At 31.8% G+C, this 16,260-nt stretch overlaps 1 protein-coding gene and 1 long non-coding RNA gene across 3 annotated transcripts; both read right to left on the reverse strand.

Annotated features, from left to right (window-relative positions):
- Positions 1 to 510: 510 nt before the first annotated feature.
- LOC104882382 (uncharacterized) lies at positions 511 to 3,226 on the reverse strand. The gene is made up of 9 exons (XM_059733968.1): positions 2,891 to 3,226; positions 2,625 to 2,765; positions 2,429 to 2,518; positions 1,786 to 2,336; positions 1,607 to 1,691; positions 1,220 to 1,330; positions 876 to 1,111; positions 697 to 772; positions 511 to 609 (listed from the first exon to the last, which is right to left on the reverse strand). The coding sequence occupies exons 1-9, from the start codon at positions 3,224 to 3,226 to the stop codon at positions 511 to 513; spliced, it is 1,725 nt and encodes a 574-aa protein (XP_059589951.1).
- A 2,311-nt stretch (positions 3,227 to 5,537) lies between these two features.
- On the reverse strand, positions 5,538 to 8,619 carry LOC109124286 (uncharacterized). Of its 2 annotated transcripts, XR_009464606.1 has the most exons (3): positions 8,164 to 8,587; positions 5,907 to 7,198; positions 5,538 to 5,786 (listed from the first exon to the last, which is right to left on the reverse strand). It is a non-coding gene; the product is annotated as an uncharacterized LOC109124286 (long non-coding RNA). The 2 variants fall into 2 exon arrangements; XR_002032242.2 differs by having other exon boundaries at positions 5,907 to 8,619.
- Positions 8,620 to 16,260: the final 7,641 nt, after the last annotated feature.

The raw sequence follows: 16,260 nt of genomic DNA on the forward strand, positions 1-16,260 counted from the left end.
GAAAGGATATGTAACAAATGCCTTATCTCTATTAAGATTTCCTGTATAAAACAAAACACAAACATAGTCCTTGGAATGTGTACATCAGCAAAATGTTTCTAATATAGTCAACAAACCAAAGAAACCTAATTTTGATCATATGGTCAACCAAGTTTGCTTCATACAATCCGAAGAAAGAGGATAACATATGATTCATTCTGATATTACTCCCTCCGTAAGCTATAGCAACAGCATTACCATGTAGTCTTTCTTTCCCTTACGCGTTGCCCATTGTTGTACATAAAGTTCTAACATTCAACATCACCATACTGTCACTGTTACAATGGGATGTGGTATACTTAATAAGATACAATAAATATAGAACATAAATAATGGTTGTAGAATGGGAACAAAATCACATCATCACATAACAAGATATGAATTCAGTCATTTGTGGACAAACTACAATCAAGTATTGCTTTATATGGTAAGTAGCTTCAGATAGGAAAAAACTTATCATCAACCATGAAGTCACAAATGACAGGAGGCCATAATTTTATCTTTAACAGTGTTGCGTTCATTGAGCACTAGTTCCACAACTAGCTGGAGTCTATACATGTTCAGCTTGTCCTACAGAAATGGGAAAAACTTATTTCATACTGTTTTTTTTTTTAAAAAAAAAAAACAAAACCAATTAGGATGTAAACTAGCTCTAACCTCTGCCACTGAAGTAGTCAAGGTCGCCCCATTCCAAAATTCCATGAACTTTAGTGCAAGGATACCACAGTCGAACCTATAACACATCACATTTAGGCTTGTCATGTAGATAGTAGAAATCTAAGAAAAAAAAATTCACCTCAAATGTCCGTTTTGGTTAGAATATATGAATATTTTACCCATTCAGTTGTTGCACAAGGTGTGGTTGGACATGCTCAAAAGTCGAGACATCCACGTTCATATGAATTATATATGCATGCAGTGCTTTATTGATTGCCATAGATAATCGCCTTGTTGCAGCACTAATACTGTTTCCTCGCCTCAAGGGCAAAGATGAAAGAATTTCAACTCTTCCAGCTGCAAAATTAACAACATGCATGTGCCAGTGATTGTTCTCACAAACCGGGATGAACATCTGCATTATCATAAAAGAGTTATTACCTTTTATGTTATAAGATAATAGTCATGTCCAATGCCATTGTATATATTACTATGGAAATGAAATTTAACAACCGTTATTTACCATGTCACATGTCCCCAAATCATGGCCCAATATACCAGCATCCAGATACATGCGACATCTATCCATGATCACCTGGCTGGTTGCATTTGTTTTCAAGTTGGTCAAAATCACCTGTTCATGGGTGGGGTTATCAATACAAACATCAACAAATGCTATTCTATTTTGAGACTATGTCAATTTAGGATATTAGAGGGTTCATTGAGAACGAAGGATCAAAATAGTGTGTGCGCACTGGTGGTGCTTGCTGTCCATTCATCATGCGAGAGACAATCGCCACAATTTGCCAAAGTTGTGGAAATGAACATATTTTACAACCCCATCAACACTTTATACATTATATGACCTATTAATTTTGAATTTAATTCAACTTAAAGATAAGTAACTTACTACTGAATTAACCCACCGCCCTACATTTAGACAAGAAATTTCTTCTCGGGTAATGTACATCTCATACATCTCGCATAAAATCTCGCTACAATGATTGAAAATGAATTATGTCATAATGATGTAAAGTTATTCACATATTAAATGATTGCAAGAATTATTTTTAGAAAAATGAAATGTACCTAGGATCACCAATTTCTGCCAAAGCATAATCCGCTACTACCCGATGAGCATGGGGGATTTTAGGGAATTGTTTAACACATTGGGTGACAAATGGACTTTTGCAAGTGGGAGGACGCTTCACTATCCTCTTATAAGTCTGCTTAAATCTCTTGATAGATGAAGGTTTAATGGCTTGATTACCACTCCCACCTACCCTATCACATTCTCGCGCTTCTTTTATTATCACTTGTGGTGGAAGCGATGCCTCTGCATGAGACTGTAGGGCCATTGGCTCAGAATGAGTGGCTTCTGGTGACGGTTCCATTCCAATTGGAGAATGGGGGGTTGGTGCGAGGTTATCTTGTGGTTCCATTTCGTCAGCTGACGTCTGCTTGCCCGGTGTTTCGCGCATTGGTTGATATTCAGCGTGGTGTTGTGCTTTTGGGCAAGGGATTGAAGATATCCCCTCTGATCCACTTCGGCGGGAACATAGTGCAGCAACATCCCGCACCAGAGAGGAAGCTAATCGTAGCATACTCTCCGATGTGTCAATGACACGGGCTTCAATAACCTATTACATAGTGGAAAACAGAATAGTTTTAGAATAGTATTGTATGCATTGTATAGAAGAACTTGTATGAGTGGTTAGTGAAGAAGAACTACCTCTGTAGCATCGTCATCAGCTGTAGAGGTTGAGGCTACTGATGGTACATTCATATTGGCTGTGCTTTGTGCTCGCTCCTGTGCCTGTGTCTTGCATCATTATGTCAATGAGGGAATCAACAAAGTGGTTATTACTGGTGCGAGGCTAATATGGTAATTTAACTAGTAGGGAAAGCTTTGTTGAGTTAGAGCATACATGCACATATCCATAACCACCGAATGTTGATATTTCAGCTGCTAATCGGCGTTTCATTACATCGTCAGTCCATGCAGCAGCTAGCGGGCTGGTCACTTCAACATTGACTGATGGCATGTAGAAGTATGCCATGTAGAACAGCTATCCAAGGGTAGTATATGAAACAAGGAGCATTAAAAGAGCAAATTGCAGTAAGCATGACATTCAAATTAAAATGTAAACTAAGTTCATACTAATTGCAAAAGGGGTTGGAGCCTAAACTGTACCTGGAGGAACATGAGGCAGCCTCGGATGTAAGTAGGCTGCTTTTGTCGATATTCCTTGATTCCATCTTCTAAGTGTTTCAGCAGAAACTTTGCCCAATTCCTTTGGACACCAACATCACCATCCCATATGGTGTCCCAAAGGTCATGGCTTCCTTCAAGCTTTGAGTTAGGTGCCAGTAGAGTGGCACATGAAAAAATTAAAAATGATTTTAAAAAATCATCACACACGGGCAAGTTCTCAAGGTTTTGCTCCAGTACCCTGAGAGTGTATGTGCGATTGGACGGGGCTGTTCTCTTAAGGATAACCACGTCTACCCCGGAGTTAAGGATGCCCATCACTCTATTGACATGTTCTTCATTGACAGTGATAGCATTGCCGGTTTACATATTAAGTCTATGGTAGGTAAAGTCATATTGAGATATGAGCCACCCGCATAGCTCATATCTTAGTTTGCGGCAAGCAAAAGTCAGTAGGCCCCCAAAGCCCATCTCTCTAATGGCTTGCTGTTTTTCAAGGGCTAGGCGTGCAATGGCAGTTATGAATTTCTTCCCAGAACATCGGGACTTAGGAAGCTTAACCTACAATTAAAATGAAATATGGGTTAGTGACAAAAAAAATCCAATATATGCAATTTTCCAATTAAGCTGAATTTGAAGATTGGAGCCATTGTTCAATGAAATCTGTTTTGCCCACCTGTGTGCATGTTGGTGGAACATGCTCCTTCCTTTTTCTCTTTTCTGTTGCCATGTGTATAATCAGTATGTTTGGATGGCGATACTGAATCGGCGAGTTTCGAAACCTACAAAGTAATCAATGGCCTTATGAACATTGAAGCCTATGGATATGAAAGCTATACAAAGGAGTAAAAATGAGACACGTATGACTTCAAATAGATTATTGTGATATATATTAATGTCATTGGTTTAGCACAAGATCAATAGCTCTGAAACATGAAGAAGAAAACTATGAACAGTGATGGAAAAAAATGTTTCCCAAATTTTCAACACGCTCCTGTACAATTAGTTTAAAGTCAGTATGCACTAATGAACAAATCAGAATTGTTAAAACTATGAGAAGACTAACAAACAAGTGAAGATAAGCTGTGGCAGTGAGAGAAAGGGGAAATGAGGGAAAAACTAAGAATAACAAAATACATTGATTCAATGGTATACAATTCATGTTATTGTGTAGGCGTACTATATAGTACAACAAAGCAGTAGTCTTTATACATGGAAACATATACTACAGTTTGGTTAAATTGGTTTAAGCAATGTAATGGGAGGCAATACATGCGGTTGGAGTAAATACCAATAAAACAAGATGTGGTGCAACCATAGTTCGGACATTGTGAAAGAAATTAATAATCAAAGCAATATAACTTAACTCAATGAACATAGCAAGTGAAGGCAAAGGTACAAAATATTGAAATAGTAACGTTGATTTGGTGACAACCAATTCACTAAAGATACTTGAAATAGAGTAAGACAAGATCTACATAATGCAATAAGGTGACAAATATGCATTTAGGGCAAAGGTTTCCTGCAGGTTTTTTTGTTGTGGCCAAACATATGACAATGAGAGCAATAGATAGTGCGTTTATCTTGAAATTGGGACTCAACGAGAGCAATAGATAATACCAATAGTTCCTATATAGCATTTCCTATTTCCATCTTTTAAAAGAGATCTCTAAATCAATATCAATTACTAATCAACAAGAAGAGTAACATATACTAACCAAAAATATTTGAAGAAATGGGTTGTGAATTTAAACTATACATATAAAACAAATACAAAAATAAAAATAAAAAAACAACAACGAAAACGTTAGCACCCACCAACCATGAATATCACAAAAACCCAAAAACATGAGTAATTTCGAATCTATAAATCACCATTTCAGAAGCACTTATTTCGCTCTCAGAAGAAATACATCATCCCCAAAAAGTGTTCCATTTTGGTAATCCACTGCATAACCCAATCCAAAAACACAATCCAATAAATGGGTTTCACTAAAAATGCATTGTTTCCCAATACCCAAAAACAGTTTGGGGAAAAACAAATTCCTTTTTTGGCAAACCAATTCAAAATATGTTTTTCCCCACTACAAGAAAAAAGTCTTTTGTTGATAGTTTTTCACTATCAAGGTAAGGTATATATGTCAAGGTATGTTACTATTTATATATGTCATCTATGCCAGTGTCAAGAAAAGTTTAAAGCTATCTTGACATTTACATATGTCACCTTGACATCTACATATGTCACCTTGACATCTACATATGTCAAGGTTGTTTCTATTTCTACCAATGATCGAATCTTTGTTAGTATGACATATGTCAATGTTTCTTTCACTTTTGTCAAGGTTGGATTCAACATATGTCAAGATTTTTTTATCTTATGTCAATGTTAACTTGCTCTTCCGTTAAGGTTACTACAACAAATGTCAAGGATAAGTATAATATGTCAAGGTTTCTAGCTATTGCAATGTCAATGTTGGGCAATGGCCATCTGTCAAGGTTGCCTATGACAAATTTAATATTATTTTACTATAATTTGTAGTTTTAATAGAAAATAAACTTGTTACCATATGAAACTTATTTCCAAATTAAATTTGATACATATTTAATTATGATAATAATAACTAAGTCCTAAAACAATGTAAATAAATTATTACTCAAGGGAAAAAATTATTATAGATACATTTGAATACTAAAAACATAATGGAATAAATCTTTTTCTACTTACTCTCTATTTTCTATATACAAAAAGAAAAACTAATTACAAATATTCAATTAAGATAATATACAAACTTAAATTGAAAAGTACAATACTATCTTCGTAAGAGGTGGTCATTAATTCTTCATCATCTTCTTCTTTTTTGCTATATTTCTTGAATACCTAGTAGGATAGACACACATTAATAGAAAAGTAAGAAACAAGTATCAAAGTACCAATTTTAAATTATAAGTTTCTTTCAATTGCAAGAATACATCAAACATATATACAATTTGTAGATACCATATCTCTAGCATTAATCTTCAAGCACCACCCTCTAGAAAGACCCTAAAATTGCTAATACCTCTATCTCAAACCTATGATAGAAAAAACAAACGATGTTAAGAAAATGAAAAGCTCAAATTGAGAAATTAAATATCTAACTACAATCAAATATTTTTAAGATTGCTCAATAACCTATCTATAATATATGATGCGTTAGAAACAAAACAAAAATGCAAACATTAACCTTCAACAATCATATCAAAAACCTTTTCTTCAAATGTGAATACCACATCGAATGGCCCATCGGCAACATTATCTTGCTAGCGTTGAGGTGTGGTTTTGATTGATGAATTCCTTTTAAGCATTGGTAGGATGCCATTATGCTTGTAGATGTGTTGTCATTAAGGTTTCATTTTGCTTTAAGGTTCCAAGCAAATCAAATAATCATCAGCAAGAATTTAAAAAAAAAAAATAGTATTGATTTCTATACAAGAATTAAGAGCTTCCTTTAGTTTCTGGTTTGTCCTAGTCTCCAATATGAACATTAACAACAGACCTCAATACAACCATATTTTGTCAACCAAAGGAGTTTAAGATTCTATTCAGGAACTTTACACAAATTTCAATATAAAACAAATACTCAAATGCTTTGTTCGGTCAGTAAGAACAAATGCTAAATTTTGAGTTTTAGATTCATAGCCTAACAGAATGATTTGTTTTAGGTTTCACATCACTTTCAATTAAGCTTAACACAATTATCTAGTCTAATTGCAAGTTTTCAATTTCCCCCTTTGGTGGAGACCAAAAAAGAAAACCAAAAGAAACCATTCGAAACAATTTTTCCCTCGTCTTCTTGACTATCAAACAGAGGACAAGGCAAATTTACATTGTCCACAACCTTTAACATGGTCCACATTAGGTAGTCTTTCACAAAAATGCAAAAATTAACCAAACAAAAAAACAAACAAAGCAATGCATCAAACATCTATAAAACTTCTCGTTTGGATAGTGAGAAAATGTAAGCAAATAATTTTTTTTAAAAAATATCATAGTCATGATCCAAATATCTTTCAACCGCCTTTAAAGAACCACCACACAACCCATTTGGTTAAAATAAATAAATAAATAAATAATTCTTTTTATTTCCCTCGCTAATGTTTTTTTCTTGGGAAACAAACGGGAAAAACCTAGAAATGGAAGAAAGATGATACAGGTTGGGGTCTTTGCGGTAGAGATCATTGAACATGTACCAACAATTGAGATGAAACCAACAAACTATAGCATCAAATTGGAACCAAATGCCTCAATACCTACAACAAATGAAATTGAATGAGTTCAGAAATCAACGTAAGCATGATCAAGTAGTAAAATGTTACATCTAACATCAATGCAGCCCCCACAAAATTCATGTTACGACACTCTTAATATTGATTCCAATGCTCTCCAAGATGTAATTTAATAATCATATCAATAGATTCAGATCAACTATTGGTGCTCGTGTTTGGTTCCTTGAAAATACGGGAAAAGATAAGAATAAGTTTTGAATCCAAGATTTCTCATCATTTGGGACTTTAGAAAGCAATTATTTCCACTCAACTACACCTAATTGACTATTTGATTCTACTAAGGTGGGTTTTTATTTTTCCATTTTTTTCAAAATTAAGACAGTGTAAAACTTGTGATTCAAAATTTTCTTTTCTTTTCTTTTCCTCTATTTTTCCCACTATCCATGAAAAAGTAACATCAGAAAATTCTGTATTCCTTGTTGTAATACCTTTAACAAATTCTGAAACAGAGAAATATCACCCAAAAATCTAAACTTTCATGTGATTATATTAAAAAATGTTAAACAAAAACAAAATCGAAAAGCCTAATAGCTTCAATAGCAAATAAAGTATAACACCAGAAGGAATGAACAACATATTTGCAAAGAGAAGATAGATTAGAAGAGACAACAGTGAAACTTAAAACCCATTCAGATTAAAGAAAAACACAAACTGATAATCCGATCCAAAAAATGAAAAAAAAAAACGCAGACACCATAGAGAGATTAAACCAAAAACCCAACCCAATTCGTCACTGCAACAAAGTCAAAGCACAAGAAACCAAAACCCCAATTGGGATTGAACTGATCAGACACCCAAATGATCACAAACATCAAAAACCCAGAAAATCTACCTGAAAAAAATGGGTTAAAATTGAAGCTTGTGTCCTCAAAAAAAGACGAGAGAGAGAAAGAAAGAAAGAAATAACAAGAACATGAGTCTTTCCTTACCTATAATTCTCAAAGATGGAAAAAAAAAAGTCCAGGGAGCTTGACGTACACCCCCATCCCGTAGGATGACACGTCAAATCCTTACTTCTTAAGGAGGGAGTAAGCCTTCATGCTTCGGTTCTGGGTCGACGAACACACCATGGCATACCCGAACACACCATGGTGAAGATGGGAAAGTGAGAGAAAGAGAAAAACAACGTCGATCGGTAGCGTCATCGCCGGTGACGACTGATAGTTGCGATATTGTTGAGATGGGTGATGCGCATGGGTATGGAGAGAGAACGGGGAAAGAAAAAAGAGGAAGGAAAGAAGAAAAAAAAATGGAGAGTGGTGATGGTAGAGAACTGGAATAGAAAAATGTGATCTCTTAGGGTTCTTTGAAATGAATGGTAGATATGAGATTAGAAAATAAATGGTCCAGATTTCACCAACATTAATCTTATCACACCAAAATTTAAATTCTTTTTCTATGAGTCAACTTTATGAGAATCAATTTATGGAATATATTTATAACTTTTATAATGTCAATTTACCATAATTAATTTTCTTCTTTCCTAATGTCTAAATTTGTATGAGTTAACTTAAAAAATAAAATTTTGAAACTTGATATTATGCTGAACAATTAATAAATCAAAATTTCAAATATCTTAATTTTCAAGCTTACACAAATTTAGTAATTATTTTTAAATCAAATACAAGTTAATTACTAATTTAAAAATAATGAAAAATAGTTTATGAAAAAAAGATTATATTAATACAGACTAAAAAAAATCATTAACATCAATGAATAAAAAAATAGTTTATTAGTATTGATTTTATTTATATCCGGTTATAAAAAAAAATATAATGTAGCAAATTTTATTTCACTAAAATTAGTGAATAAAAAATTATTTATAAAAATTTATTTCAGTGCTATTGATATAGACTAAAAAATTATTTAATCAATTTGATAAAAAAAATGAAAATTGATATTAACATTACTAAAAAAAATTATTAAATAAACATTGACTTCCTTAATCAAAATTTATTGTTGTCACTTAAATTTATAATACTTAGTAAGTAAATTAGATATACACATATCAATTAAATTATTATCATTATTGTTTTTATTTAAGTACCTTGAATACATTGACTTATAAATTATCTATCAAGATTCTATTATATAAGTCATAAAAGAATTCAACAAATTTTATTTATGTCATTATTGGTTAAAACAAGGTGTATTTTTCATAGTTATTCATTTAAATAGGCAATATTGACACATATCACCTTAAGTCAAGATAATATATGTCAACAATGACCTTTTTTCTTGTAGTGCCCAATTCTAAACCACAACAAAAACAAATGGGTTTTTTAGCAAAACAATTCCCAACCCATATTCTTGCCTTCATTTTATATCAAAACAACAGATTTCGAGAATTTGCCTATCCAAATAAAATAGTAAAAACTCAGAAAACGCATGGAATTGGAAAAAAATGATGATGATTTATTACGAATAGATTTAAAAATTTAGTACCAACTCCTAAATGCCAACATTTGAGCCACACCTAGTTCATAAAAAACCCACACAAACAACATATTTACGTGAATGTAAATGCGAATGCAAAACAAGGAAGGAATGGGTTACCTCGAGACAGAAAATCTGAGATGAAACAAATGGGATTAAGCCCTTCTCAACTGAAATGACAGAAGGAAGGAATGGGTTACCTCGAGACAGAAAATCTGAGATGAAACAAATGGGATTAAGCCCTTCTCAACTAAAATGACAGAACTTTTTTAACACTCTACACGGTTCTCTGTTTCGCCTCCGTGACAAAGTGAAAACAGATGAGAGGAATAGGTAAGGAATGAGAGAGAGGGAAGAAAGAACCGTCGACTACACCATTTTTATGGGAAGCTCAAATCGCCTCGGTGACGAAGTGAAGACAGATGAGAGGAATGGGTATGGAATGAGAGAGAAGGAAGAAAGAACCGTCGGCAAGGGTCTTGAAGCGTCGGCTACACCGTTTTTCTGGGAATCTCAAATCGCCTTGGTGACGGAGTGAAGACAACTGAGATGAATGGGTATCAAATGAGAAAGAGGGAAGAAAGAACCGTCGGCTAGGGTGTTTTTGTGGGAAGCTCAACATTTCATTTTGGAGTTTTCAACCGGTTCAGTTTCAGCCCGTGCTGACGTGCCCTTCAGTTGTTGCTGACTTGGATACTAAGAGGGGCAATCTTGGTAGAAAAAAGACAATCGGCTCAGAGTGCATGAAACTCATATAAGTTTCCACATTGAAAGATATTTTTCATATTCCATAAATCTGGGTTCCAAAAACCATATATTTAACAAATTGGTCCATGAAAACATGGGAAGATATTTTTCATATTCCATAAATCTGGGTTCCAAAAACCATATATTTAACAAATTGGTCCATGAAAACACAACTTTCCCTTCTATTTTATGGTGACTTCAAGCTTATCTTAGAAAAGGGTCATAGAATCCATGATTAAACCTACTCTAAACAAAAGTTCAAGTAGCCAGTGAAATAGAGAATGAAGGTCCATCACTCACCCATGAATTAATTTTAGTTTTGTTTAATTCATCACATTTTTGTCTTTATATGATCCTAGGTGGTTAATGGTATAGAGCCATGGAAATGGTTATTGAGTTTGTTTTAAGGCTTTATCCATCCTGAGGAGTAATAATCTCAAAAAGATATCTAGAGGAACGTGTTTTAGTAGAAGGTGCAGGCATCAAAGGGTAAGATGTGTGGTGATTATTCGATTAGGTTTGTAAATCCATAAATGAACTTTAGATTAATGCTCGAAATGAGTTGGATATTTAAATCTATTTATGTCTAGGAGATCAACATATTCCTAAGAAAATAAAGTAAACAACAAAGAAGTAAATTTTCCTAAGATTCAAAATCATTTAACTTATTTTAACTCATCTATATAAAAATTAAATAATTTAAAAGTGCATAAGTTTCTAATTAATTTGAATTATATCTATATAAAAAATAGTAAAAGCGTCACCTTTTAAGACTAAGATGGATGATAAAGAAATTGCTAGCGCAACAAATATTAAGAAAATTATGGAACAAAATAATTATATTAATATGATTCTTAAGACTCTAGAAGATCAACTCAATAAAGTGGAAGAAGTTATCCAATATCAAAAACATATTAAGACAACTTTTATTGAAAAATATGATAAGCTTTTATTTAAGCCATTTGAGTTATCAAAGAAATTTCAAGAAAACCCTATACTTGACTAAAATCTAATAAAAAGAATAATTTTAAAGCATTAAATGAGAATTTAATTATTCCGGAAACTCCACAATCTTCCTATATAAGGATAATTAATGTTTTGATGAAAACATTACTTAGATGTTGAAACTGATGAACTAATTATAATTCCTAAAGAAACTCAAAACTAGGAAATTTCCAATATTAAGAATTTTTAGAATTAGGAAATTACTAGGACGGATAATTTTTACCTTTAAACCAACCCTCCACAATATGCAATATGAGAAAAGGAATAAGTACACAAAATCTTCATATACTAGTAGAACTATTTATGAATGGAACATAGATGGTATGACAGAGTTCAACATATTGACCAAATTAACTTCAGGAAATGACTATGGTTAGCGTAACCTATAAACTAAACAATAGACTGTTAGATCATGTTGTTGCCTAGAGACTAATTGTTGTATTTACAAGCTAACCAAAAGGTTGGTGAGATCATTTCTCACTTAAGAAGATAAGAGTTTTATCTTAAGCGCTTATAGAACTAATTCAAAAAATGAAATAGTTGAGGATGAGGAAGAAATAGAGGATGCAATTGCTACTCTAATTTTCTTTATCTCTAAACATTTCATAGGAGTTCCATCTAAGATCATTGACAAAACATTAGATTTATTAATCAAACTTAAGTGTCTTAAACTTCAAGATTTTAGGTGGATGACATGAAGCAAATCATAAAGAAAAAAACTAATTGTTTTTATTTGAATTATAACTTATATCCTTGTGAATAACAAATTAATCTTAACATTTATTCAAAATAGAATTTCACATTTTAGATTTAAAAAATTCAAATGATATGATTGTTCAAGAATTACAACATAAAAATGAGAAAATGAAAGACATTTGAGATTCTTTGTCAAAGAAACTTCTTTATAGATGCTAGGTAATTTATTTAATAAATTTTATAATTAATCATTATTTAGAAACTAGATAATAATTAAAGAAATTATAATTAGGTTAAGTTAGGTAATTAAAAGTTACTAGACGATTTAATGAAACAAATTTGCTTCTTAAGTAAACAAGCATGATGTTGAATGACACCAAATCATAGGATTATAGCTTACCCATAACTGAAATAAATTCAATCCCACCTTTGTTACAGAAAACCTTTATCCAATAAAACAAACATAGTATAATATTCTTTATTTTTGGATAACATTATATAACAACATACTGACATTTGAATAAATTTATATTATAGTATTTAATCCTACCTATCTTTAATTATTTTTATTGTTTATATAAAATAATACAAATAAAATATTATAATATAGATACCAATTACTAAAATAGTATATTATATTATTTTACAATAATACTACTATTATATAAAAACTAATTAAGAACATACTAATTAATAATTAAATAGTATTTATCAATATTGCTTACTAATATCATAATTTAAAAATATTATTTAGCAACAAAATTATTTTATTCATCAAGAAATAATTCAATTAGCAATGAAAATACTTTGACAACAAATGTAGATAAAAAGTTGTAACTTTTAGTGATGAAATTTTTTTCATCACAAAGAAGTTATATTAGTGACATAAAATTTCGTTGGCAAATTTTCAATTTTCGTCACAAAAGTGTTTGTGCAAAAAGAAAAGGCGCTAAATTTTCCTACCACATGTTTTAGTGACAAAAATTTGAAATTCTTCATAAAAAGTTCACAGAAAATTGTTATTAGCGACAATAGTTGAAATTTTGTTGAAAAAAGTTATTTTTAGAGACAACCTTAATTCGCCGCTAAATTTTCGCTAGAAAAAACATGTTTTCTTGTAGTGTAATAAATCATTTTGGAAAGAAAAATTTATTTTAGGATTACCTATGCTTTTCTTAGAAAAGATCAAGATTAAGATTAGAGAATGCTTATGATAAGTTAACATATGGAGAGATTATAAGCATTACTATTACAAAAGGTAAGAACTTATGTAATGATTTTAAACTTAAGTAATGATTTGTGTGTGTATTGTATAGGTTTAAAAGGTTTAATTAATGATATTCTAAGTATATTTGATTACTTTGTCCAATTTCTAATGTTGGGAGTTTATAAGAACTTGTGCAAAATTGAAGCACTTTTTAATATCCACATTAATTAAGAAGAAGCAAGATTGGATTTTGATAGTAGGCAATTAAAGATAAAGTATCTAGAATAAATCAACATTTCAATATTACTGAGATATTGATTTTGTTATTTTGATACCATGATAGAGCTCACATTTTGGGTAGTGTTAACCCAAGGGTTTTTCTAATCGCATTTTGATGATAAGAAACCATGGTTAAGTGGCTAATTATTGGTTTGAATTATAGAGAATTTCAAGTGTTAGTTTGGAAATTCATCAAAGGACCCAATGGATGCAAGATCAAGATATTTGGAAGACCTTTAATCATATGAAACATATGTAAGATGAATGCATGGGTACACGTAGGATTTTCATATATTTTCATGCATCTTTAAAAACTCGGTTTATGCATTAAAGTTACATTTCCATCATAACCCGAGTTTTATCAAATGAACCTTAGGCAAATTGTTTCAAAATTGACATATTAATTTACCTAAAGACCTTGTTTAAGTGTTAGAAGAGAAAATAACAGAAAAAGGTAAGTTTTTGGGCCAAAAATGATGAACCGGTTGAAGCACTATCCAACCGGCTCAATCGACTAGGGTATCGGTCGACCAGTTACACCTTCTTGCTCGAGGTCCGGTTGAGAGATGAAAAAATCTTCTCTCTTCTAGTAGTCTTGCATTCCCGATCGAGGGATGTGCCTTCTTGATCAAGGACTAGTTGGGGCCTAATGGTCATCTGCCATGCATTTATTGCCCAAAGGCTAGTCAATCGGCCAACCCCCAGCTCGACTGGTCGAGGCTACTTTTTGGTATTTTTGGCTCCCAAGGCTAGAAACCTATAAATTGAGAGCTCCACTTTAATTATGAAGAAGAGAACATCTGCATTTATTTGTCTACCTACTTGTTCTTGCCTAAAAAGCTTTCATTCTTTCCTTGGTGTATTAAATCTCCATTTGCATATTTCTTAATGCACCTTTGTGATTCTTCCTAGCATTTAAGTTGTATTTGAGCCCTTGTTGAGCTAGGTTGATTCAAACTTTTCATTTGAGTGTTAGAACCTTCAAGTGAGTAGAGACTTGAAGAGATTGTGTAAGAGCCCATTGGAGTCAGAATCCAAGTGTAAAGGTGTTAGAAGCTTGGTTGAAGCTTCAAGTATAGTGGAACCTTCACTTGATTAGGAGCTTGAGGAGAGTGGACGTAGGCAAGGAAGTGTTGAACCACTATAAAATCTGAGTTTGCTCTCTCTAACTTTATTTCTTTATATCTATGCTTCATTTGCTTGAATTTATTGTGTTTAAATTTTTTTTAAAAAAACCCAATTCACTCCCCTCTCTCTTGGGTATTTTTTCTATTAAGATTAGCCTTTATTTTCTTAGGTAGCTATAATAGGTTTATCGAATTCATATCTTGATGGTCCATGATAAAGAAAATGGATGATGCTATATACAAGGTTGTATTGGATGTCATTTTGACAAAGTAACAAACTCATTGTAAATTAAGGGATTAAGATTCAATATGCAAATTCTAAATTTGATATGTGAAATATGTATCAACTGTTATTGCTTTATATCAATTCTTAACCAAGAAGCTACAAAAAGAGTGGATATTACAATTGATATGCAAAATATATTTCGATACCATGTAAATTGTCGTTGTTGTATCAAAACAACTTGTGAACAACATGCAAGGATCAAAGTTGAAGATTCATTATATGTTTTTTCTCAAGATACGTGGCAAGTTATGATTGGATTGTAAGTTGATCAAATGCCTATTAATAACTTGCCTTGGTGATATAGGGATGAGGGAGATCAAGTGATAGAGAGAATTTAGTCTTATTTTTAGAGATAGTTTTTTTTTTTCTATTATGGTTTCTTGTTATTTTCTTGGTTGCCAAACAAGATTGAGGATCATGAATCTTGCCATGGATTTTTAAGTCCTTATCAATTGTTGGAAGAAGATTGTATGAATCAAAATTAAAGAAAGAAATGATGCATTTCTTTATCAGGATTTTAACTTGTTCTTTAGATTTTTGGTTTTTCGTAATTGAGCTTAAATCCTTTTGATGTCTGATTATGAAACTAGTTCATTTCAAGCTAAAGAATTTGGATTTGTTAGACAGGTTTTAGGAATTGGAATCAAATGGATCTGATCATAATGTGAGGTTCTCAGTTTTCTAAAAGGATAATATATCAACCAAGCTTTAAAGTAGGAAATCTTATCCTAAGTGCTGATATAAAATGCATATTTGGTTCATTACCAGAGTTTATCTTCAACACATGAGATACAGTAGATTACTATTAGATAATTTTCTTTTAAAAATCATTTGATAAATCATATTAATTCCTTATTCTTTTTTATGATAAACTTTCTTTTTAAAAGTCAAGTTATTATTATTGATAATCTAATTTAGATGTTTGTAGAGATGACCTTGTCAACTGTGCTAGCTTTTGTTCTTTTGAATTTCAAAAGAAATTATTTTAGTTTGAGAATAGAAGATTTCAATGACAAATCTGGTATTTTTGTGTTATGGTGCTTTCCAAATATTACTTTTAGTATTTAGAAAAAAAATATTTTAATTTTTTCTATTGATTCAATTTTGTTTTTAAAAAAAATAAGTGATGAGTTAAGAAAAAGTTAAAAAAAAATAAAAAAATAAAACCTAAGACTTAAACCTGCAATAAATTTCATTCACTTGATGATGTTTAGGAATTCAATTTAAAAAGGTAAAAATCAGG

Source organism: Vitis vinifera, chromosome 17 (assembly GCF_030704535.1).
Source record: "Vitis vinifera cultivar Pinot Noir 40024 chromosome 17, ASM3070453v1".
In the NCBI taxonomy this organism is placed as follows: Eukaryota; Viridiplantae; Streptophyta; class Magnoliopsida; order Vitales; family Vitaceae; genus Vitis; species Vitis vinifera.